Source organism: Oryx dammah, unplaced genomic scaffold (assembly GCF_014754425.2).
Source record: "Oryx dammah isolate SB20612 unplaced genomic scaffold, SCBI_Odam_1.1 HiC_scaffold_3, whole genome shotgun sequence".
Lineage (NCBI taxonomy): Eukaryota > Metazoa > Chordata > Mammalia > Artiodactyla > Bovidae > Oryx > Oryx dammah.
In genome coordinates this window covers 70,439,905-70,465,749 of record NW_024070187.1, presented here as the reverse complement: position 1 = coordinate 70,465,749, position 25,845 = coordinate 70,439,905, and the positions used below count along the sequence as shown (strand labels likewise).

Sequence of the window (25,845 nt, the reverse complement as noted above, 5' to 3'; positions counted from 1 at the left end):
TTCTTGCCTGGAGAATCCCACGGACGGAGGAGCCTGGTGGGCTGCTGTCCATGGGGTCGCACAGAGTCGGACATGACTGAAGCGACTTAGCAGTAGCAAAGAGTTGGGCAGCCATTTGCCTATTCATGTTTCCTTTTTTTCTATTGATTTGAAAGAGTTCTATCCTATAAGGATATCTGCCATCACCTTTTTTTAAATATATTTCATATATTTTGAGAGTTTTTGTTTGTTTTTTAAATTAATTTGTGATTTATAGTATAAATAAGTTTTCATAAAGGTGGTCAAAAGGTACAAACTTCCAGTTATAATAAAGTGTTAGTCACTCAATTGTGTCCAACTCTTTGTGACCCCATGGACTATATAGCCCACCAGGCTCCTCTGTCCATGGAATTCTCCAGGCAAGAATATTGGAGAGGGTAGCCATTCCCTTTTCCAAGGGACGTTCCTGACCCAGGGATTGAACCCTGATCTCCTGCATTGCAGGCAGATTCTTTATCATCTGAGCCACCAGGGAAACCCCACTAGTTATAGCAAGTACTAGTGATTTACATACAAATAAACATAAAGTTTACATAAAGTTGTGCTATAACATTGTATTCATGCATTTACATGGATTTTATGTGATACTTCATCATCTAAGTTCTCTTTCATGATCACATTAGGAATACCCTGGAGGCATTGTCTTACTTGAAAAATGTTATTTCAGTTGGTTGAATATCATTCTTTATAATATTTAGGTCAAGCCAGCATTAAACCCAAACTAAAAAAAAAACATGTGTCTGTAATAAATTTTTCTTCCTGCATTATGATACATAGTGGCATAAGTGACTCTTTAAGCATTCTGAATTAAGTAGAATTGATTTCTTACTTTTTTTGCTCTGTTTTACAAAACTTTTAGTAATTTTACTTCTCCTTAACAAATGAAGTATTGATTCATCTCTACCAAAAAGAAGAGAGAGAGAAAGAAAAGAAAGAGTTGTGTGGCTATCACAACAGAATTTTCCATCACCCTCCAAAGATCTGTTATGTCCATTTGCAGTCAGTCCCCATTCCTATCCTCAGCCCTAAGCAGCCAGTGATCTAGCGCTATAGATTTGCCTTCTCTGGATGTTCCATATTAATGGATACATTTATATGTATGAATATAATCTTTTGCATTTGCTTATTTGATTTAGCACAATCTGTTTGAGATTCATCTCTGTTGCAGCATATGTCAATAGTTCATTCTTTTCAATGGACCACAATTTTCCATTGTATGGATGTACTATATTTTGTTACTTCACCAGGTGATGGACATTTGGAGTGTTTACACTTCGGGGCTATTATGAATAATGCTACTGTGCGTGTTCATGTACAAGTTTTTGTGTGGACATATAAGTCTTTCACTCTTGAGAGTAATGTCTTTGTAATGTTGTTAAAGTTTGTTTTATAATTATGTCTCCTTGGTTGCTGGTGGTTTAGTCGCTAAGTCATGTCTGACTCTTTTGGGACTCCATGGACTGTAGCCCTCCAGGCTCCTTTGTCCATGGGATTTCCCAAGCAAGAATACTGGAGTGGATTGCCATTCTTCTCCAGAGGATCTTCCCCACTCAGGGACTGAACCCCAGTCTCCTGCATTGCAGGGGGATCTTTACCAACTGAAACACCAGGGAATCTTTATACTAAGTCAAATCCGGAGATACCTAATTGAACTAGGAGAATGATGATATACAGTGAAAAATGAGAAATATCATCCAAAAATGAATTATATATAATGTTTAGTTTTAGAAGAAATATTGTAACATTAACTTGTGAGTATAACTTTATTTTTAGGTGCTCCAGTATTGCCTCAAGGATTACAGCCTGAACAAGAATTACGGTTGTGGAATGAGGTAAAGAATTATCATTACACAAATTAGTGGAAATTTACCCTTTTTAAAACTGTCATGGTAAAGTGAAATAATGTAATTGAGCTTTGTGATTTTAGCAACATTCTGAATTCATAATTTTTTAATTAAATGAAAGAAAGAAAGATGAAAAGAAACCAAAAATACTGTAAATGGTGAAGATGGCAGAAATAAAACCTAATAATAGAATAATGAGAATAAATATGAATGTGCTAAAATACATCACTTAAAAGAGATTATCAGACCAGATGTAAAAACAGATTCAGCAATATGGTCTATGTAAAAGTCACACTTGAAGTAGAAAACTAAAAGTGGTTGAGAATGGAAAATGACACACCAAATAAATATGAACTGCACAAAAATTGGAGTAGCAGTCTTAACATCTGATAAAATAGAATTCAAGTACATGAACCATTTTAGCGGATAAACATATGTTGATAAAAGAGCAACAGAGCAAAAAGATACAGCCATCATTAATATGTATTAACAGAAGTGAAAGTGAAAGTGACCCCATGGACTGTAGTCCATGGAATTCTCCAGGTCAAAATACTGGAATGGGTAGCCTTTCCCGTCTCCAGGGGATCTTCCCAACCCAGGGGTCAAACCCAGGTCTCCTGCATTACAGGTGGATTCTTTACCAGCTGAGCTACAAGGGAAGTCCAAGAATACTGGAGTGAGTAGTCCACCCCTTCTCCTGGGATCTTCCCGACCCAGGAATCAAACCAGGGTCTCCTGCATTGCAGATAGATTCTTTACCAACTGAGCTATCAGGGAAGCCTGTATTAACAGAAGAATCTCCACACTTATTTAAGAATTGATAGAAATTCAGGGGAAAATAGATAAGTGAACATTTGTAGTTGGAGATTTTAATATACCTCTCTCAAAACTGATAGTTAAAGGAAATAGCACATAAGTAAATATGTCAAAGACCTAACAACACAATTCATAAATTTGAGCTATTAGAAATATTTTAAAAAACATGTACTAAATAGGATACACATTCTTTTTGAAGATAATAGGGGCATTTAAAAATGTAGTCTGTGTCTTAGAAGACAAGAAAGTTCCCATAAGTTAGAAAGGATCCATTTAAAATGTTTTCCAATTATAATGCAATAAAGTTAGGAACTATTAACAAAGGTATAACTTAAATATCCCATTTGCTTGGAAAATATATGGCATTGGTGAATAGCTCTATATTGAAAAGAATGATATAAAAATATTATAGGTCAAAGTTCATATGCTACAGCTAAAACAGTAGCTAGAAAGAAACTTTAACTTCATATATATTTTTCAGGACAGAATAAAATTTAAAAACAAATCTGCTTAGCATTCGGCTAAAAAATGAAGGGAAAGAACAACAGGGAAAATTCAAATAAACAGGAATGAAGTAAATAATAAAAATAAAGGCAGAAATAGATTTTTAAAAGAGAGAGGAGAAGGAGAACGACAGTAGTAACAAAACCAGTGCTTGCAGTGCTGATTTTAAAAAGGCAGAGGGAAAGATAAAGATAAAAAAGGATGAAGACTGAAAAAGAGTATATCATCAACAAAAATAGAGATTTTATAAATATTTTAAATAAGTACTGTAGGCAATTGACTGGTGAAGTTTGTGCAACTCTATAAATAACACTAAAAACAGTGTAGTGAACTGTACACTCTAAATGGATGAGTTGTATGACATGTAAATTGTGTCTCAATAAGCTGTTACCCACCCCCCCCCAAGTATTATGGACAGTTATATGGTGATAATTTTGAAAACGTAGATGAAATGGATAAATTCCTAGAAACAATACCTTATGCCCAAAAGGTGCAACATTAATACATTAAGTGAAGAAACAATTTCTTCTTTCCTTGTAAAGTGAAAGTGTTAGTCGGTCAGTTGTGTCTGACTCTTTGTGACCCTATGGACTGTAGCCCACCAAGCTCCTCTGTCCATGGAATTCTCCAGGCAAGCATACTGGAGTGGGTTGCCATTCCCTTCTCCAGGGGATCTTCCCAACCCAGCAATCAAACCCAGGTCGCCTGCATTGCAGGCAAATTCTTTACCATCTGAACCACCAGGAAAGCCTCTTCCAAGCAAAGGCCAGAGTCCTCCAGTACTATGTTTACATACAGTAAATGTAGCTAAAGGATCTCCGTAAAGTATAAATTTCCTCTAGAATTCTGTTATATAATGTTCACCTAGTTAAGGAATTTCTCTTCTCCTTTCTTAAGAGTTTTGTTAATCCTAAATAAAATGTGAACTTAATCAAATATTTTACCTGCACCAGCACTGAGATAAGCAACATGCCTATCAACCACAAATTGGCACTTGCGTGGGTGCTTGCCATCTACCTCTACAAGGTTTAAATCGTGTGCAGGTGTAGCTGCTGACCTTCAACACTTCCTGAAAAAATTCAGGGTGGAGAGCAGAAATGAAGCACTCTGTGTTTCAGGAAACTGGCAAGACAAGTCTTCAGATAGTTAGATATTCTCAGGAATTGGTTTTATGATCTGAATTTTTTTATCTCCTCTTCTCTAGAAAAGCACTAAAACCCTTCATGATGACAATTGTCTCTTGTGACTAGCAGAAGCTTCAATAGACCAGCAGAAACTCTCCTCAAAAAAATATGCACTTGATTGCATGTACTTTCTTTTTACCAAAATCACATATAAATTGTCCTTTCCCAGTACCTCTTTGGAGCAGTTTCTCAGAGCTAACTGGGGTGCTGTCTCCCAGGCTACAGTCCTCATGCTGCTGCTGCTGCTGCTGCTAAGTCGCTTCTGTCATGTCCGATGACTCTGTGCGACGACAGAGATGGCAGCCCACCAGGCTCCCCCTTCCCTGGGATTCTCCAGGCAAGCACACTGGAGTGGGTTGCCATTTCCTTCTCCAATGCATGAAAAGTGAAAAGTGAAAATGAAGTCGCTCAGTCGTGTGCGACTGTTAGCGACCCCATGGACTGCAGTCCACCGGGCTCCTCTGTCCATGGGATTTTCCAGGCAAAAGTACTGGAGTGAGTGCCATTGCCTTCTACTGCCCCAAATAAAACTTAACTTGCAGCTTTCACTTTGTGCATTTTTTTAAGTTGACATGCCTTTCTCCTTTAATCTATAATCGTGATGAATTACATTAACGAATTTCTCACTTGAAACTATTAGAGCTAGGATGGGAATTCAGCAGAGTTTTGGATATAATACCAATATACAAGAATCACTAACATTTCTTTTCACTAAGAAAAAGTAATATGAAAATACTACATGATTCACAATGGCAACAAAAGCTATAAGTATTTAGGAATTAACCAAAAATACACAATAGCTTATATGAAAAAATCAAATTTTAATAAAGGAATTAGAAGATAATGCAAATATTTGGAGAGACATTCTTTGCTGTTGGATGGAACAATTAATTTAATGTAAGAAAAATATTGATTCTCCCCAAATAGTTTATGTAAATTCCATAAAATCAATGTAACCCAAATCAGAATTCCATTTAACTTTTGTTTGGAAAATTTATAAATTTAACCTACAATTAATACAGAAAAATAAAGGTCTGCCAGTAGCTAAGGAACTTTCCCTACCAGATATCAAAAAATACTATACTGTACTAATAAAAAAAGCAAAATGAGGGTGTAAGAACAGACAAATGAACTGGTGGAAGTGAGACTAAAGCTTGGAGAGTTTAGCTGACATTGTCAGTATGCTATCATTGTCCTTTGACATTCACCATTCAAGTACACTCAACACTTAGTGTTTCTAACTGCAATCACCTGTGACTCTGCCTCTTTGACCTGTGCTCAGGACAGACCAGAAGTGCCTGGAACCACATGCCTCCAGCACTGAGAACAGCCATCTGGAAAGCCACCTAGATATCCCCATGCTCTAGAATATCCCTCTCCTGGGTATGCAGCCCAAACATATTCTCCTACAGAACCGTATATGGGGACAGACACAAGGAGGTAATGGGGTGGGTGGAGGGAACAGGCTATCCATCACTGGGAAGTAGGTAGGCAACATGAGTTGGGTGGATGTTATAAAGGAGCAACACACTAGAGGCATCCAGGAACAGAGAGTAATCTCATAGTATTAAGAAAAAAAAGTAAGAGAATATTATACACGTACACCAAACAACAGTACAGATTTTATAAGAACATAAACAAACAAAGGATACACATCAAATACATTAGAAGAGTGGCCTATGGGAGGATGGAATGAGAGTAGGCAAGGGAGATATAAAAGAATAAATAAATAAAGCATATCCAATGATGATGGCAAGCTATAAAGTGAGGAGAATATGTTTATACCTAAGCCACCCCTAACAAAATACATGATGGAAAAGGTTGATGGTAAGGACCGAGTACTAAAGAGTCTTAAATAGCATGAGTGAGTGAGTGAGTGAAGTCACTCAGTCGTGTCCAACTCTTTGCTTAAACAGCATAGAAACTCATAAAATCTCTTTTAAGGGCCTCTGCCTTGGTATATTATGATGTATGCTTGTTGTTGTTTAGTTGCTAAGTCATGTCCGACTCTTGTGACCCCATGGACTGTAGCCCACCAGGCTCCTCTGTCCCTGGGATTTCCTAGGCAGGAATACTGGAGTGGGTTGCCATTTCCTTCTCCAGGGGATCTTCCCTACCCAGGGATGGAACCCAAGTCTCCTGGCAGGCAGATTCTTTTCCACTGAGCCACCAGGGAATCCCCAATAACACATGCTAGAAACATATTAATAAGATGACAAATTAGATAATAGATATTAATGTAGAATATAAAAACATGTATTTTAGCTTGAAATTATATTTCTGTGAAAAATCTTTGAAAAAAACTTTTAGATGATAATGCTGGGGGCAAAATCAAATGGAGTTGTAAAACCTCTATAAATTCTTTTATAAAAAATATTTTAAAAAGTAAAATGTTTAGAACATATAGTTAAGCTTTCTACCAGAGGTTTTCAAAATTACAAAGCTATTCAGACACTAGAAATATGTATTTTTCAAACCAAATACAGAGACCTAACCATTTTCAAAGGGATTAATCAATGGACTCAACAGAGTTTTCAAAAGCAATTAGTGGTACTTAAAACCATCAGGCCCATAAACTGAGTAAAATGAACAAGTGCTTACCCAAAGGGAAAGACGGCCGTACAGCTCTGCCTTTTAAAGGAAGGAGTACAAAGACTGAAAAGCTTTGTAATTATCTACTAATTTGATTAACTGGAGTTTTTTCTTATTCTGATGGTTTTATTCAAGCAATATTGATGCACTGATTAGTGAACCCTGAGTTTCAAGGGTCTTTGGACTTGACTACCTCACACAGATGGGCTGCCTGGGCTGGGAGTGGACAGCTCTCTGTTGAGCAAATAACATATTCAGATACCTAAAGATCACTATTTGGGGGAGGGACTACTTCCTCCTACTCTACTAAGGTGGACTTAATTGCGTTTGGGGATGATACACTAAACATTGGTCACAATTCAAAGCTTAAAAAACCTTTTAAAGCTTAAAAACTCTTTTGGTTTTCCTCTCTCAATTAACTTCTTTTTATGTCCTACAAGCTCAATACAATTTAATTAAAGAATATTTATTGATCACTTATTTGAGCACGTTAAATAGCCCCTGACCTCAAGAAGTTTACCGTGTGTGTGTGTGTGTGAGAGAGAGAGAGAGAGAGAGAGAGAGAGAGAAAGATTCTGAAGAAAATCTTCAGAAGCAGGAGCAGGTGACAAATAGAATAAAACAATTCTCCCAATACAAGTTTTGTGAACATAAAAAGGAGACACAAACATATGCTTTTCTGTAATGTTATATGTTACCACATATACTTTCGTTATTCTCTGAGTTAGAGAAGCAGATATTTTAGTTCATGTTTTAGTTTACTTCATGTTTATTGGAAACAATAAGGAGGTTGAGAAATTATTATTGAAGGATATAATTATCCTCCCTTCAGTTAAGTGTGAGAAATTAAATTCAACAAACAATTCTAGAGTTAAAAGGCGACCCCTGAGATGTTATGTCATAAATAGGACTCAACCTAAATCATCTCAGACAGACAAGAATCAGTTCCATTTTTCCACTCCCGTTTTAAAAGGCCACTAAACCACCCTTATGGCAGAAAGTGAAGAGGAGCTAAAAAGCCTCTTGATGAAAGTGAAAGAGGAGAGTGAAAAAGTTGGCTTAAAATTCAACATTCAGAAACGAAGATCATGGCATCTGGTCCCATCACTTCATGGGAAATAGGTGGGGAAACAGTGGAAACAGTGTCAGACTTTATTGTTTGGGGGCTCCAAAATCACTGCAGATGGTGACTGAAGCCATGAAATTAAAAGACGCTTACTCCTTGGAAGGAAAGTTATGACCAACCTAGATAGCTTATTCAAAGGCAGAGACGTTACTTTGCCAACTAAGGTCCGTCTAGTCAAGGCTATGGTTTTTCCAGTGGTCATGTATGAATGTGAGAGTTGGACTGTGAAGAAGGCTGAGCGCCAAAGAATTGATGCTTTTGAACTGTGGTGTTGGAGAAGACTCTTGAGAGTCCCTTGGACTGTAAGGAGATCCAACCAGTCCATTCTGAAGGAGATCAGCCCTGGGATTTCTTTGGAAGGAATGATGCTAAAGCTGAAACTCTAGTACTTTGGCCACCTCCTGGGAAGAGTTGACTCATTGGAAAAGACCCTGATGCTGGGAGGGATTGGAGGCAGGAGGAGAAGGGGACGACAGAGGATGAGATGGCTGGATGGCATCACTGACTCGATGGACATGAGTTTGAGTAAACTCTGGGAGTTGGTGATGGACAGGAAGGCCTGGCATGCTGTGATTCATGGGGTCGCAAAGAGTCGGACACGACTGAGCAACTGAACTGAACTGAAAATAATAAATACCAGTAATTACTCTAGACACCCAGGTTAGTGCTTGACTTATCAGCACAGTTTTTAATGATTAATATAAATCTCTTATACTACAGTTTAAAATCTTTCAAAATTTAAGGATAAAAGCTGAGGACAGCTAGTTGCCAAGCATAGTCAATAAACCTTCATTGTAAAATAGAATCATTTTCTAATGCTGACTTCTTGATAGAAAACTAAAAGATGGCTCGTGTTGTGTAAAAAAAAGTTTTTACTGTATACTCTTTATTGTTTAGCACATATGCTATTTTCCTGTTAGTTTAGATGATGTGATTAGATTTATATGTAGTAAAGAACCACGTAACAGGATGCTCCTTAATTTTGAGGCCATTCTTTAGTCACTACACACATTTCTCAGGCTGAATAACACTAAAAATTTTTCCCCTCAATGTTTGAAGCATCTCTATCTCTGATGATCCCTATGACTAGAAATGGGGATGTATACCCCTGTGCCTGGGGTCAGATCTTGGGGAAATTCCAATTCCAGGACTTCTTTAGATAGTTTAAAAGGCTCCTCCCTCCCAAATCCAGAGTCCTGAATAGTCAGGACTGTTTTAATGTTTTATAGGTAACCTGACTTTATACAATCTGCTTTCTCTTTTTTGCTATCGTCTGTTTCCAGGAGGTAACTGGAATTTTCATCTCTTTTACAGATAAATGATGCTTGTTTGTCTTTGTTATCCATGCATCCACAGCCTCAGGTAATTCCAAATGGAGTTGTTTCAGAGTGATGTAAGCATTTGTGTCATGCTGAAATACTGCATTTCTCCCTCTGGACCTGTCATGATTTTATGGACTTATTAAAACATGTCAACATATTAGAAATTATTATATCATCGGCAGGTAATAATGAGTGACAAGAGTTTATGTAAGGTGCTAGGCTTTATCTCTAAGAAAAATAGATATGCAGATAAAATACCCATATTTAGAAAGTAAAATGCTAATTTCAAAATGAAATTCTGTGTTAAAATGTGTCTATTGCTATATTAAGGGACTAATATGCTGGTCCCTCAATTGAGTTTTCAACCCATGGAGAGATGAACTTACAGAGTCAGATTTAGGAGATAAAAATATCATTGTAACTGAAAAGTCAGTTTGTAAATGGGCCTTAGATACGCTGACCTTGCTAAAACTACCCCCAGAATTAAACTGAGGTTAGTCAGTGACTCAAACCTTCAGCCAGAATCAGGTTTTGTGCCACAGGTCAGTGACAAGGCAAGAACAACGGGCCAGAGAACTGGCTACCTAGGAGGAAAGGGCTGAACAGAAAGTGCCCAGTTTCTTGCTGCCAATCATCAGGTTAACTCATTTCTCTTCCCACAAGAAACACCTAAGAGAGGGCTTGGGAGAGAGGAGTATTAGTCTAGCTCCTATACCTGGAAGTGATACCACCCAGGGTTCCTGGCCTCCCCTAATAAGTAGAAATTGACTAGAGGCCAGGCAAGAAATTCAGACAAAGGTTTTTTGGGGCTCCTGTTGCAGCAGAGGGGCCAAGAACAAGTAAAGGTTCCCTTGCTCGCGCTCCCTGGGTGTTGGGGTGGGGACTGCTTCCTTATATGGAGTGGGCGTAGGGGTGTGTCCAGGGGTTGGGCTGAGGGATGGCTTAGGTGTTTTGCCCACCTCTCTGGTGGTGTCCAGTGCAGACTCAGGACTCCTGCTTTTGCTCCTGGCTCTTCAGAAGTAGCCGTTGGGTTTTTTGGTCTATTGGTATCTTTTTGTCCATAAATTGCCCCAACTGCCCAAACATCAGTTATTTTTAGTCCCATATAGTTTCTTTGTATTTGGTTGCTCAAGGAGAGCTTTGTCCAGGTGCAAGCATTACAGCAAAAGGTCCTGGGTCCCCGCCTATCTCAAAAACATGGGGAGGAGTGGGAAGTAAGTGTGTCCTTACACGTCTCTGCTGGATGCTGCTCCTTCTGTCTTCAGTTCTGTCTCTCAGTGCCGGTGTAGCAGAGTTAGCCTTAGTGTCTTACCTTTCTGAATCAGCATCACAGTCTCCTGATCAGAGGAGAGGGCTCAGCGGAGGCTGTTGGCTCAGCCTCTCTCAGTGCAGTCAGCTGTGTGCCTAGGGTGACGCCACTGCAGGGGCTGGCCAGGGTGCAGTGCCTGTCCTTTATGTAGTCCTTCCAGAATGTCATCCTGGCCGGTGTGGAGTAGCAGCCTTGTAAAGTGCTGCATTTCTGCTGCTGCACTGGTTCCTCAGCCTGCAGAGGACCACTTGCAGCAAGTTACAGGCATTAGGTGGTAAAGAGAAATCGGAATCACAATAGGTTGACGTTTACGAATATTTCAAAGTGCGTGAGGAACCTTGGTGGATATATAACATGGGATGGATATTAGTCAGCGCACAAGCTTTTGCATTATATATAAAATTCAGGAGCACCCTCAGAATTACTTTTATGTCTGCAGAATTAAAAGGATGAATTTTAAAGCACTCATCTAAAAACCATAAAAGTAAACTAGGCTTTTATTGGCTTTGGAGACCGTGTGCCTTTTGAGGAGAGCTTGGTAAATTTACTATGAAATCTTTTACACTAACTGATACCATTAAAAAAAATAATTTTCACATTAGCTATTATGTGTATGATTCTCTGAAGAGTTCTTCAAAACATTTTTACCAAATAGAAAATAAAGGTTCTTTCAAAAGGTCCATGATAGAAAAATAAAATATTAAAAATCCCATATGAGAAAAATCCTTAAACAGTTGCAGCTCAGTGAATATTGGCTTCATGTAAAAAGTTGCTGGAGGAAATATAATTTGTTTGGAAACTTTTTCTGTCAGACTTCAGTCTTGTTGCCACACCTCATCTGACTTAGAAGCTGTTTTCTAAGGAAACACCCATATATCTGAATTTATTCTTCTTTGAGCTGAGACACATGATATCACTAGACTTTTTTATTGTTTTGTATTTTGCAGCATTTCTAGATGGGCCGTAAAAAGAAGTTTCAGGAATTTATTTCTAGATTTTTCTGGGTGACCTGTATACCCAACCATGAAGGGAAAAAGTGAAAGATACATCAGTGTTCACACTCTATTTTTTCTCTCATCTAACTCCTAATCATAGGCTTATCAGTCAATACCAGTGCAAAACTAGGTCAGACAACCTAGCTGTGTGTGGTACTGGGCAAGTAAGTCACAGTCTCTTAGAACCTCACTTGCTTTATATGTGAGAATAACAATTCCCATCCTGTATATATCAAGCTGTGCTTTAAGGACAAAGTGTGGATTATGTGTTTGAAAATGTTTTATAATTTACTGAAATACTATATACATATGAACCATTTAATATAGTTAATAAATATCCCAACAATTTGCACTGGGCAAGCAAACAGAACAAAGCAGGCCTCTGACGTGCTAGGAAGGGTGTTCAGAGAAGCTGCTTCATGACTCCTCTTGTATCCCTAAGCTGTAGCCTACCCTGTTAAACATGTGTGTGCCAAGGGCAAGGGTCTTGGTGGCCCTGAACAGTCCTTCATGACACATCTTCTGAATTAGCAGTAACTGCAGCTGTAAATCAAGCTTTACAGATCACACAGTTTTTTAATGCTACTGCTGTTAACTAATTGCTCTGTCTGTGGCACTGTGCCAAGAGCTTTACCTCATGTAATCCTTCCAAGAATTCTGCATTGATGTTGCCATCCTTGATTTGTGATGGCAGGAACTGAAGTTGAGACAGGTTAGGCAACCAGCCTAAGGTTACACAACTAATAAAGAGGAGAAATGAAAGTTGCAATGCTCTTGAGTTGCAAGCTGCTCAACTCCACAGATGCACCCACCCCATTTCACCTTATTATTTCCAATACGTATTTATTAAGTAATCAATTGTTTCTGATGTGACTATGCTGAATTCTGTGCAAAGCAGGTTTCGTCCCTGCTTGTCCCTCTGTGCTCCTCCTAACCACACCCCGCTGGCTGTGAGCCACAGGAGCCCTGCCCTGCTTCTATGCTCAGATACTTTGAAAAACCTGATCCTGGGGTGTGCAGTCAGCAGCCTGGAAGGGTGGGAACTCAGCTTAGGTGCGCTGTGCATGGCCTGGGCTTCCTCCCATCTAAACTCCCATTGTTTGCAAACAATTGCAGGATTCTCAAATTAGCCAATAATGAGAAAATTCAGCAAGGTTCACAGCTTTGGCATGTAGATTCAGACTTTGCAGCAAGCTGAGAAGAATAACCCCTCTTTTTGCATTTCCCTCATCACTCTCAGTTGTAGAATTTTAGCAAATACTGAGAAGTTTTGTATCTGGACTCACAATGGAAGCCTTAATCAGTGCATATGTGCGATATATAACTTTTTTTTTCCTGGTTGGAAAGTCGGTTTTATTTTTAGGAGCCAAATTTTTTGTCATGAGAGAAGTTGAAGAATTTCAAAAGTTTCAATGGGCCACAAGAATAATTCTATTTAGGGTATTGAAATATATATCCTTATGATCCTGACATCATAATTTATGGTTATTTCTTCTGTGCAATATTGTTAAAGCAGAAGCATCGTCTGTGTATCTTATTTATATTAGGCATCCAATGCATTGGAGGAGATTTGCCTCACAATTATGCGGACTCTACCAAAGCCCCAGGTAAGGTTCAAATGGTATTTAATTTGTAGGCAAAAATAATTGCTCAGAAATATCTCGGAATTCCTCCTGGAAGAAAATACACTCAATTTAGGAAGCATGCTAAGAGAAGCTATAAGAACGAACATAAGTTGATTTTGGATAAGAAACAAATACTTCAGTTTTTTGATGCCTGAGAATTTAGAGTCATATTAGTGGAGTTTGCAATCATCCAATTGGAAAATCATATGTCCCCCTTAAGTATAAGATGTGTTCTAGTTCTGATGAGAGAAATTTGGGGTCATTTTGGCTCTTTCTCTCTCCCTGAATCATACTACAGATGGAGAACAGATGCATTTTTCTAAGCTTGGAGGTTAGGACAGTGTACTTGTCAGAGAGGACATTAATAATGAAAAAAAAAGCAAACTATATTGTCCATGTCGGTTTGAAAATTATATTCTTACTGTGATGTCTTGGTTTCTTATTAAAATTATTATCTGATTCTTCTGGGAGAACTTTTTGTCCTGAAGTGAGGCAATGGAAACTTGAAAAATGGCATAATGTGCCATACCTCAGTTGATGTTCTGTATCTTGTAGGTGAACTAATTTTAAAACTACCTTATTAAGGATAAAATCCTCAGGTTTAGAAAATATTTTTCATTAGTAGTTTAACCTATTATCGCTGGTATGTTCTGACTTCCATACCTCACACATGCAGTAATTCAAAGAAAACTTGATATTTTAGAAGCATAAATATTTTTGGAAACTAAGTGTTTACAACTGTATTTTTTTCTGATGTTTTTAATGGTGACACTTTCCAAACCAATTAATTGACTTTTTATCTAATTAACAGAAAATGTATGACAATGGTGTTTACCCATGAGTTTCTATTTATATTACAAGCAAATGAGAACAGAAAAGAACAACAAAAAGGGAATGATATGTCTCACTCTTAAATTTTTGGAATGAGAGAGGACTCTAGAAAAGTTTATGGAAGGAAGCAAAAATAACTGATAAATCTTACTATGCAGTGACAATTACAAATAATTTGATGTGATTCCTTCTAGTCTTTTTCTCTGCATATTCTATCATGTGATCAGATCAGAATTTCCCATTCCACCACTACAGAACACTCAGGATGTTTCCAATTTTTTGCTCATATGAATAATGCTGTAGTAGAGACCTTTTTTCATACTCTTATCTATAAACAGTTTTTAGTTAATTGCCCATTTATTTTTAGAACAATATGTACTTAACTAATTTCAGTCTTATATTTTATATATAACATATGTAGCACATGTTTTAAGAATTATAATTTTATAATAAATTATAAATTGTATACTCTACATTATAATATCTTATACATATTTCTTATTATTTTATAATATAATATAGTGATATTTATAAATCTCTTTTCAACAGGAAACAGATGAAAAAGATAACACCAAAAGGGTAAGGTGATTTCACAAGTATATACATTTAAAAATAATCAGGAAACCTCTGATCATTCATAGTAAAGCTCACTACTTTTTTTTTTAACAGTTCTTATTTCATTATTCGAAGACTCGAAAGTTGGGCAATTCAAATGTTGTGGTAAGTTGTAGAATTACCTATTAGTGATCACTTGTATTTTTAAAAAAAAACTGTTTTTGCAATTTATCTCATAGAGCTAGATCAAGATTCATGTTTTTTTTTTCTTTAAACATTTATATATAAGTGAACAAATGGAATTCAGTATTTATTATACATTTATTTTATATCTCAATAGCTACAAGTACTTTAAATCTATTCATTTATTCATTCAACAATTATTTACTGCGTATCTTCTATGTACCAAGCCAAGGACAGTTCTAGGTACTAGAAATAATGGCAGTAAGTGTCATGTAACTTACATTTTAGAGGCCAAAAAAAAAAGCAAATATGATTAAATAAATCATGTTGGTTTAGATGTTGATTACTTCAATGGAAAAAGACTTATGCAAAGTCATTTTAAGAAATATTTTAAAAGATGATTGTCAAAAATGTAATTATTACCTGCAATGTGGAAGACCCGGATTCGATCCCTGGGTCAGGAAGATCCCCTGGAGAAGGGAATGGTAACCCATTCCAGTATTCTTGCCTGGAGAATCCCTTGGACAGAAGAGCCAGGTGGGCTACAGTCCATGGGATTGCAAAGAGTTGGACATGACTAAGTTACCAACACTTTTACTTTTTCAGAAATATTGACTTATATTCCTAAGAGCTCCTTATTTATAACTAGGCATTTAATTTGAGAATTTACTCTCTCAGATTAGCCAGATACCAATAACTTTAGTTCATTTCACTTCTAAATTGTAGTGGTTATAGTGGTGGTTTTCTAATTGTAGTGGCTTTAGTGGTGGTTTTCTTTTTTTATGCATGGATTTATAAAGTGCTAACCAACCTATTTCAGTGTTTCAATCTAGAATACTTAAAAATTACTTGACTATAATATTCTTTCTAAGCTTGTGACTCACTATCATGGACCATTTTATGGAATGAGGAACAGAGTGTACTTTAAACATATGTTTACCTGTAGGAACGTGATTGTAAACTTAGTTTTAAATATTTATCTCATTGAATACAACTTCTCATACGTGTGAGGAGTTGAAAGTTAGGTTATATGGGCTTTAAACCAAATACGCATTGAACTGATTAACAGGTAACCATTATAGACAGCTTAAAGTAATCCGTTTGATGAATGAATTCAATGTTTGTGAGAAGGTTCCATTGAATGAAACTGTATCAGGTAGCCACATGTCTCAAATGTGCTTTCATTTTCTTCTGCTTGGCATCTTGACATCTTGGGAACGTGTATCTTAGTCACATTTTTCACTAGCAATGACACATTGTCATTTTTTGTGTCTCCTGTTGTCTTGTTCCACGTGTTCAGTTTTAAATGAAATATATATTTTATAAAGATTACTACATGTGTGTATAGTATAATCTTCCAGATGAACATGTTCATGATGGAAAACTGATTCTCACAGAGTTGGTTTCATTTATCCCAGACCATTCTTAGTAAGTCTGGAAGCAGATAGGCGGCTTTTTGCTTTTCAAAGATACAGGCAGGTGTTTCCCTTGTTGGCTGGTGGTGGAGTTCAGGCCCTCAGGAAAGAGCTTCACCAACAGAATGATTGAGATTCCCAGCACAGAACTGCCAACTTTTATTCCATCTCTTGGCTTATTATCCATGGCTCTTTGAAATGCTCACAGAGGACTGTCTTAGGTCACATCTTTCTTGCTCTTTTTTTGGCTGGAGCGAGGATAGTGGGTAAAAACAAAAACAGATAGGAAGCCGTCTTTATGCCCAATGCTGAGAAGCCTCTGTGCTCATCACGTGTGTGTGTTCGTGTCTCTCAGTCGTCTGTCCTGCATCCGCTGCTGCAGCTCGTCCCACAACTGCATGAGAGAAGAATGAAGAGGTTCAGATTGGACGTATGTAACTCACTGCACACTTGCTTCGCCACTCTGTGTGGGGCAGCCCTTTCTGCTTATTCCTAGGGGTGGTGGTTTATAAGATCTTCTCCTGGATAAGCCTCATGTAACAGCCAGGTAGCCTACAGAAGAGCACTTGTTTGCAGGAGTATTTTCACACTCAGGAAGAGGAGAACTGTCCCCCTCCCCGTAATATGTCCCTTCTAACTCAGGCTGTGGGCAGTGAGGAGAGCCTGGTTTAGACTTCCTTTCAAGGACCGGCCCCTCCCAGTGAGGAAACCTATTCATTCTTGGTTTGAGAAAGGACATGGCCGAGAAAGGACATTCCTATCGAGTCATTAGATAGGAATAGGAGAAAAGATCAAGGACCTTTACTGACCCCCCTGTGTACATGTGGCTTGAATGACAAGCTTTCTATCCAGGTAGTAAAGCATTAGTAAGAATAATGTTTATGAAGTAAATATATCAGAAATTAAATGTAGGTATTTTGTTTTTTTCCACAATTAGCAAAAATATGGCCCCAATTCAGTGTCTTATGTTTCAGGTAAATATAACTGAATTAACATATTTTTAAACTGGAAAATTTGACATTTTTACTGCCCTTTGAAAAGAATCCTAATTCTCTCAATGATGGAAGTTTGTACACATTGTTCTTATGTAATGCCTTCCATTGTTGGAATACATTATAGTTTTCAGTCTCACGGGATCTCATTTTATTCTTTTGACAAGTCTGTTGATACTTACATAAGTGTTGTTATGCCTGGTTTACAAAAAGAAAAACAACTCAGAATAGTTAAAGGAGTTTCCCAAGATCACAGTAGTGAGTGGGATTAGAGATTACAACAATTTCTTGCCTTCTAGTTTAGGGAAATATTTTTTTCCCCTATGCTGTTCCCTTGGTAGTCTAATCTTGAATATTTCTATTATTTTACGGTTAAATTTTTCTTAAGTACCATATTAATTTTATTCTTCTACTACCAAAAGTTTTCAAATACTTTAAAAAATGCATACAGTTTAGGCAAATAAATTCCTCAAAATTTATTTTTATGATCACTATCTCCTCCATAAATTCTTCACATGGTTGAACTAAGCTTCCATCATGGAAGACAATACTGCTGCCAACTTTAATGAGAAATGGAAGAGGAACTGTAGTAGCCCCTTAAAATTTTAGAATTTCCAACATGAAAAAATCAAATCAGTTGTCAACTTTCTAGAGATAATATATGCTTTTTGAATTAACTTTTACTTTCTGAAGAATCTTCTTGACTTATGAATAGTGTAAGATTGCAATTTAAAAATCCAGTTTCTTAAAATACACCAGCAAAATTATTAGTTTACTACAACATTTCAGCATTATTATTTGCAAAATCAAAACTACTCAGTAGTGTGGCCAGTGTGGTACTTTGTCTCAATGTTCCACCTTAAGTGAGACTATATTTTCACTTTCATGCATTGGAAAAGGAAATAGCAACCCACTCCAGTGTTCTTGCCTGGAGAATCCCAGGGACGGGGGAGCCTGGTGGGCTGCCATCTATGTGGTCGCACAGAGTCGGACATGGCTGAAGTGACTTAGCAGCAGCAGCTGAGAGCATGAACTCTAACTTGGTAGTAATATCTTATTGGATAAATGATAGCTCCTAAAAGTATTTCACAGCAAGCTAGGTTTCCTAGGAATCTATGAGAAAAGAAAGTAAAACACGAATTAAAAAAAAAAAATACAGTTAAGTATTTTTTCTGGGCCTAAATCACCGAATTTTAAACCATATTTTTGATAGTGAAATATTTTGGGTTCTTAAATGAATTTTCAGATTTTAGTAGAGTCAAACACTTTCCTTACATTTTCTTTGCTGGACATCCTCACCTCCATCCCAACATGGTTTTTAGCATTACCTCCCAAATTCTTTTATATACTGTTCTATCGCCAATGATAAGACTAAAAAGAACTGTGTGTTTGAGTTTGAAAACTTTAAATTTGGGCACATTTTAACTTATATGTTATCCTATCTTTCTTTTTCTCTGCTTAATATAAAATACATAGCTGTTCTTATATAACCAAATAAATATATAGTTTTTATATTTACATTTTTAAATATTAAAAATTTCCATCTTTAAAGTAATTTGAGGGGGATTTATAGTCAGGATGAGAATTAGGTATAGAATGTTCAGAATTTAAGATACATTTGTTATAAAGCAAGGATTTCAAAATTTTAATAGCTGTCAGGGACATTTCTTAAAATCTAAAAATATGATTATATTTATGGAATATTTGAAAAGGGTCTTGATGACAAATTTCATAGTGATTGCTGTCTTGATACTTATATAAGTAGTTTCTGAAAATAGGAAGCTACAAGAACCAACTCTATAGAAATCATAAAATGTTACATATTTTTCTATTAAGTTTGAAATGAAATGTTTGAAAAAAGAAACAGTTCAAAATATATCCACTGTCAATAATCAGTTTGTTCCTATTTTTTTTAAATTACCATTTCAGTGAATATAAGTATATGGGGAAAATTTCCTCTGAAGTCTCAATGAATAAATATAGTTTACCAAAGTTATCCCTCAATTTCAATTTAAATTCCTGTATTTGTGTATTTTAGCTATGACACAGTTCTGTTTTATATTTTTTGCCTGTTCATTTGTTAGCACATACAACATGTACTATAAAATTATTTTATTCTAACAAAATGCTGAAAGGAGATTATAAATATAGTTACTTATCTATGAAATGTCTTCTGCCTACTTGTTGATGAATATACATACAATTGACAAATTTCCTGAATATAGAATCTGTTAGACTGTTAAGGAAATTAGATTAAAATACAACACTCTGATCTTACTGCTAGTATCACTGAAAATTCTTCAAGTGTAAATACAAAAATTACTTAATGATATGAATTATATACCCAGATCCTTGATTCCCTCTTTATTTAATTATGGTGGTTGAAAATAACTATATCCTCAAGAAGCGTTTGCACTTACTTTTACTGTTTGATTTTTAATATCCTCATTTTCTCTTCCAGGAGGAATTCCAAGGTCCTATTGCAAGCCAAAGTAGAAGATACTTTTTATTCAGGGTATGCATATACTATAATTCTTTAAAAATTCAATCAATATCAGCATTGAAAAGTATTTTCACTGTGCATTTATTTATATTAACTTGTAAGTTTTAATTGTTTTTAAGTTTATCCCAAGATATTTGATATCAAGGTTACAGTCTGAGATTCACTTCTGTTACCACCTTATTGCTCTAATATTATGGTATCTCTGATCTCTTCTCTAATCCAGTATTCATGTTAGTAAATACCCCAAATGGCATTCACTTGTTTCATAGTTTAGTTCCATAATGTTTCATGTGCAGGAAATAAGTGTCTCAAAGGTATATTACTCCTTAAGTTTTTTTTTTTTTTGGCTGCACCATGTAGCACTCAGGATCTTAGTTCTGTGAACAGGGATTGAACCCATGCCTTCAGCTGTGGAAGCATGGAATCTTAACCACTAGGGAAGTCTCGATATTACTCCTTAAGTTCTAATGAAATATTGAGCTAAAGAAATATTAGCCAATGGAATATTTAGCTAAGGAATGTCAACATTATTATAAAGTCTAAGCAGAGCTATGTAGTAAGATTTGCATTTTGGAAACTAATTCTAACAATAAATTGGAGGAAAATGGACTGAAGGAAGGAGGAAAATAATAGATAAGGAAAACATAGATAAGGAAGAAATAATACCACTCATTGAGATCATTAGTCTGCTTTCTATGAAAATTAACTTCCCTCCTCAGTTACATTGCTTTGTTTCTAACTTACTATTTTCCAGCCACGCAATGGAAGAAGATCAGAAGGTTACATTTAAAATGGTATGTGTATCACAATTCAACTCAGTTTGAAAATGTCTGTCATTTTCACATCTTCACAAATTAACCTATGCTCAGTATATTTCTATTATTTGATTAATGTATAAGTTAATATTCTATATAAACACTGCAAAGATAGAGGCTGTGAGGACTTAATATAATGGAAAATGCTAGTATTTTAGGACCAGATTTTCTTTGCCCATGTTGTATGCACCTCACACTATGTCACAATAGTCATCATCAGTTTTGCAGACATTGACCTAATCATCATTTACTGTACAAGTAGAATATGTCAGAGGTTGTATATTTATTTTGGTAATCAGTATCCACATTAGTGGGCCAGAACTTACAGACTGAATGCCTTTCTGTCCTCCAAGTAACCTATATTCAAAAATTCTTTGTAAGAGTTGTGCTTACCATCTTTAGAGAACTAGAAAAATGTGAAAAGACAGGAGAACATGACTTCTGCTTCAGTACTCCCAGAGTTTCCATATCTGTGTCAGAGATACAGTAGACCCTTAGTAGCTATTGAATGGCCCCACACATACTTAATAAATATGTTAATCTTAATACTTATACTATAAATTTTAAAATTAAACACACACTGATAGATTTACATCAGAGATATAAAACAATATTCTACTAACTTAAGTGAAGTCACTCAGTCATGTCCAACTCCTTGTGACCCCTTGGACTGTAGCCTACCGGGCTCCTCCATCCATGGGATTCTCCAGGAAAGAATACTGGAGTAGGTTGCCATTTCCTTCTCCGGGGGAATTTCCTGACCCAGGAACTGAACCCAGGTCTCCTGCATTGTAGGCAGACGCTTTACCATCTGAGCCACAAGGGAAGCTAACTTCAGTTCAGTTCAGTTCAGTCACTCAGTCGTGTCTGACTCTTTGCAACCCCATGAATCGCAGTACGCCAGGCCTCCCTGTCCCTCACCACCTCCCGGAGTTCACTCAGACTCACGTCCATTGAGTCAGTGATGCCATCCAGCCATCTCATCCTCTGTCGTCCCCTTCTCCTCATGCCCCCAATCCCTCCCACCATCAGAGTCTTTTCCAATGAGTCAACTCTTCCCAGGAGGTGGCCAAAGTACTGGAGTTTCAGCTTTAGCATCATTCCTTCCAAAGAAACCCCAGGGTTGATCTCCTTCAGAATATACTGGTTGGATCTCCTTGCAGTCCAAGGGACTCTCAAGAGTCTTCTCCAACACCACAGTTCAAAAGCATCAATTCTTTGGTGCTCAGCTTTCTTCACAGTCCAACTCTCACATCCATACATGACCACAGGAAAAACCATAGCCTTGACTAGATGGACCTTTGTTGACAAAGTAATGTCTCTGCTTTTGAATATGCTATGTAGGTTGGTCATAACTTTTCTTCCAAGGAGTAAGTGTCTTTTAATTTCATGGCTGCAGTCACCATCTGCAGTGATTTTGGAGCCCCCCAAAATAAAGTCTGACACTGTTTTCACTGTTTCCCCATCTATTTCCCATCCTAAATGCAATTCTATGCTGAACATACATTTGCAAATATTTCATTCATATAATTTAATCTCAACCCTTGAGTACATATTTATCTTAATAATGTAAAATTCTTAATATTTTTTCATAGAAACAAAAATCCAATCATATATTTTAACTAAAAAAGATAACACAAAAGTTATAAAATTTCTAGAAAATGAAGGTAATAAAAACACATATATTAAAACTTATGGACTCTGACAGAACCAGATTTTGTGGAAAATTCAAGAGTTTAAGCACTATCAAGGAAGAAAGCCATGAAATTAAAAGACGCTTGCTCCTTGGAAGAAAAGTTATGACCAACCTAGACAGCATATTAAAAACCAGAGACATTACTTTGCCAACAAAGTTCTGTCTACTCAAAGCTTTGGTTTTTCCAGTAGTCATGTATGGATGTGAGAGTTGGACTGTAAAAAAAGCTGAGCACCGAAGAGTTGATGCTTTTGAACTGTGGTGTTGCAGAAGACTCTTGAGGGTCGCTTGGACTGCAAGGAGATCCAAAAGAATCCATCCTAAAGGAAATCAGTCCTGAATATTCATTGGAAGGACTGATGCTGGAGCTGAAACTCCAATACTTTCACCACCTGATGCAAAGAACTGATTCATTTGGAAAGATCCTGATACTGGGAAAGATTGAGAGAGGGAGGAGAAGGGGACAACAGAGGATGAAATGGTTGGATGGCATCACCAACTCAATGGACATGAGTTTGAGTAAACTCCATGAGTTGATGAAGAACAGGGAGGCCTGGCGCACTGCAGTCCATGGAGTTGGAAAGAGTCGGATACGACTGAGCGACTGAACTGAACTGAAGCAAGAAAGAGTGAGCGAATTAGGAATTTAAGTCAATAAGTCAAAAAGAACAATGAGGTAAACCTCAGGAAAGCAGAGGAAGAATTATAAAAGGGAAGATGAAATTAATTGATTATAAAATAGTAAAATACAAGAACTTGTAAATAGACCAAAAATCTGATTTTTAATAAAATGTGTAATAAACTCTCCTAATTTTCCTAGCCTGATAAATCAATGAAAAAGAAAGAACCCATAAATATACAAAAATACAAATAAAAAGAGAGAAATTAAAACAGATATAAAGGTAATGGGAATCATAAAAGTACTTTGCAAATCACTGTGGCTATCAGTTTGAAAACCTAGATAAAATGGAGGTTGTATAACAAATTATCTGCTACCAAAATTGACCTCAGAAAAAAGAAAAAAACAATCTAACTAGACTGATGACATTGTGGGGGAAAAATTGAGAACATTATCTGGGAACTCTCCCTTGAAGTTACTAGGTCAAGAAATTTTGGATTTCCCAGCTCAGAGAAGGAAGAAAAATTTCAAATACCTTCATGAAGTCAGCAAATATAATACCAAAACCTTACAAAGTTAGTATAAGAAAGGAAACTGTAGGTCAATTTCATTGATAAATATCAATGCAAACATTAAAAAATATAGAAAATAGTATTCAGCAATATATTGAAAGAATTATATAAACCCGTGAAGTGAAGTTCATTCCATCAACTAAGATGGTTTAACATTAGGAAGTGTATGAAAATATTTTCACCTTTAAAAGAAAAATTATATAATCAATTCAGTACAGGTATACCTCCATTTTATTGCACTTTGCTTTACTGCACCTCACAGATATATTTTTTACAATTTGAAGGTTTGTGGCAACTCTATGTTGAGCAAGTTTATCAGTGACATTTTTTCCAATGGCGTTTGCTCAATTCACGTGTTATGTCTCATTTTGGTAATTCTTCAAACCTTTTTCGTTGTCACTATATTTTTTAGAGTGATCTTTGATACTACTATTGTAATTGTTTTGGGGCTGCCATGATCCACATCCATGTAAGGTGGCAAAGTTAATTGATAAATGTTGGGTGTGTTCTGACTGCTCCACTGACCAGTGATTCCACTGCCACTCTCCCTCTTGTTGGGTTTCCCTATTCCCTAAGATACAATTCAGTTTTGAAAGAAGTGCTACTATGAATAAAATGCTATCAAACAGCATTGTTTGCTACAGAGAAATTGTTCCTGAAAGGAAGAGTCAATCAATGTGGCAAACTTCATTGTTATTTTAAGAAAATGCCACAGCCACCACAACCTTCAGTGACTTCAGCAGCTATCAACATGGAGGCAAGACCCTCCACCAGCAAAGAGATTATGACTCGGTGAAGGCAATAGTGGTTAGCAATTTTTAGCAATAAAGTATTTTTAAATTGAGGTATGTGCATTGGGTTTTTTTGGACATGATGCTATTGTACACTTAACTATTGTATAGTATAAACATAACTTTTAAGTGCACCAGGAGACCAAAAAATCTGTGACTTTTGTAATTGAGATAGTCACTGGAACCGAACCTGCAGTGTCTCTGAGGTATGCCTATAGATACTGTGGTAAAGTGCAACATACATTTCTTATGTTTTCAAAGAAGATCCTATAGAAAGAAATTAGGAAAGAAATTAACAATATTTATATAAGGGTTTCAAACAAAGTCAGTAGAAAGCGTGATAGTAAAACATTTTGGAGTACTTCTGTTAACCTCAGAAACGAAACAAGGATGCTCTGTCTCCTTTTATTTCATGTAGTTCTTAATGCAATAGCCAATTCAGTTAGACAAGAAAAAAATAAAAGATACAAATATTGGAAAAGTGAAGAAAAAATTTCATGTGCTCATGGGACATACTTATGAACTTGAATCAACTATATTTGGTATTAACTCATGTTTCAACAAAGGCTTATGTTACATCAAGAATATGAGTAAACATTCCTAATTTTTACTTGTTTCAAGGAACTAGAACAAAGAGTTAATGATAAAGAAATATCTTTTATAATATTATAAATATTGAGACATTATAAAATGTGAACACAAAAATTTAACACTAAGTGGGAAAAGTGTCTGCTTTTAACACCAAACTAAGTGTGAAAATGAGTGAAGTTGCTCAGTCGTGTCCGACTCTTTGCGACCCCATGAACTGTAGCCTACCAGCCTCCTTTATCCATGGAATTTTCCAGGCAAGAGTACTGGAGTGGGTTGCCATTTCCTTCCCCAGGGGATCTTCCCAATCCAGGGATCGAACTTGGGTCTCCTGCATTGCAGGCAGACACTTTACCGTGTGAGCCACCTGGGAAGCCCATTTATAGAGCTGTCTATACTATACTAAAGGAAGTATATATAGACTTGTATATGTATACATTCATATACCCATCTGTACTTAAACTTTTCTTTTCTTTTTTTTTTTTAAACAGAATGCCAGCTATATTCTGCAGAATCAACGCTATGGGATATAAAATGTAGCAACTTTTTTTTCTTTTCTTCTGAAAAGCAATCCTTGCTAAGTCTAACAAGTTTGAGAATCCCTGTGTTGTAAACATTCTTAGTAAAAGTTGACTGAGATTGTAAATGTTTAATTTATTGAAAATTAAAGAAGCATCTTAAAATATTTTTTTCTTAGTGTTTAATGATAAATAGTGTATAATAAAGCTGGAAATAATTATGTTCCCTAGATTCTTGAAGCTGTTGATGCTACTCATGTACAGTGCTCTTTAGTTATTTTTATGTAAGACACTTAGTAGAGTTGAGTTTTAAGGAGCTATTTTAATTTTTTCTGTCTGGATTTCATCAGCAACAAAATACCAGCTCTTACAAAATACCAGAATGTCAAAAATCTAGTAATCTTAGAATGT

The 25,845-nt window shown here is 36.4% G+C and overlaps 1 protein-coding gene across 1 annotated transcript; it reads left to right on the top strand.

Moving 5' to 3' along the window:
* Positions 1-1,816: 1,816 nt before the first annotated feature.
* On the top strand, positions 1,817-25,601 carry NMU (neuromedin U). The gene is made up of 9 exons (XM_040238240.1): positions 1,817-1,871; positions 9,420-9,467; positions 13,279-13,338; positions 14,737-14,766; positions 14,857-14,907; positions 16,696-16,770; positions 19,794-19,847; positions 20,590-20,629; positions 25,408-25,601. The coding sequence occupies exons 2-8, from the start codon at positions 9,450-9,452 to the stop codon at positions 20,623-20,625; spliced, it is 324 nt and encodes a 107-aa protein (XP_040094174.1). The 5' UTR covers positions 1,817-1,871; positions 9,420-9,449; the 3' UTR covers positions 20,626-20,629; positions 25,408-25,601.
* The last annotated feature ends 244 nt before the right edge of the window (positions 25,602-25,845 follow it).

Bases quoted from the DNA above. Each gene is read 5' to 3' on its own strand.
- NMU (XM_040238240.1), top strand. The intron at 14,767-14,856 runs GTAAGGTGATTT...TTTTTTTAACAG, and splicing joins AAAAAGATAACACCAAAAGG to TTCTTATTTCATTATTCGAA. The intron at 19,848-20,589 runs GTATGCATATAC...ACTATTTTCCAG, and splicing joins GAAGATACTTTTTATTCAGG to CCACGCAATGGAAGAAGATC.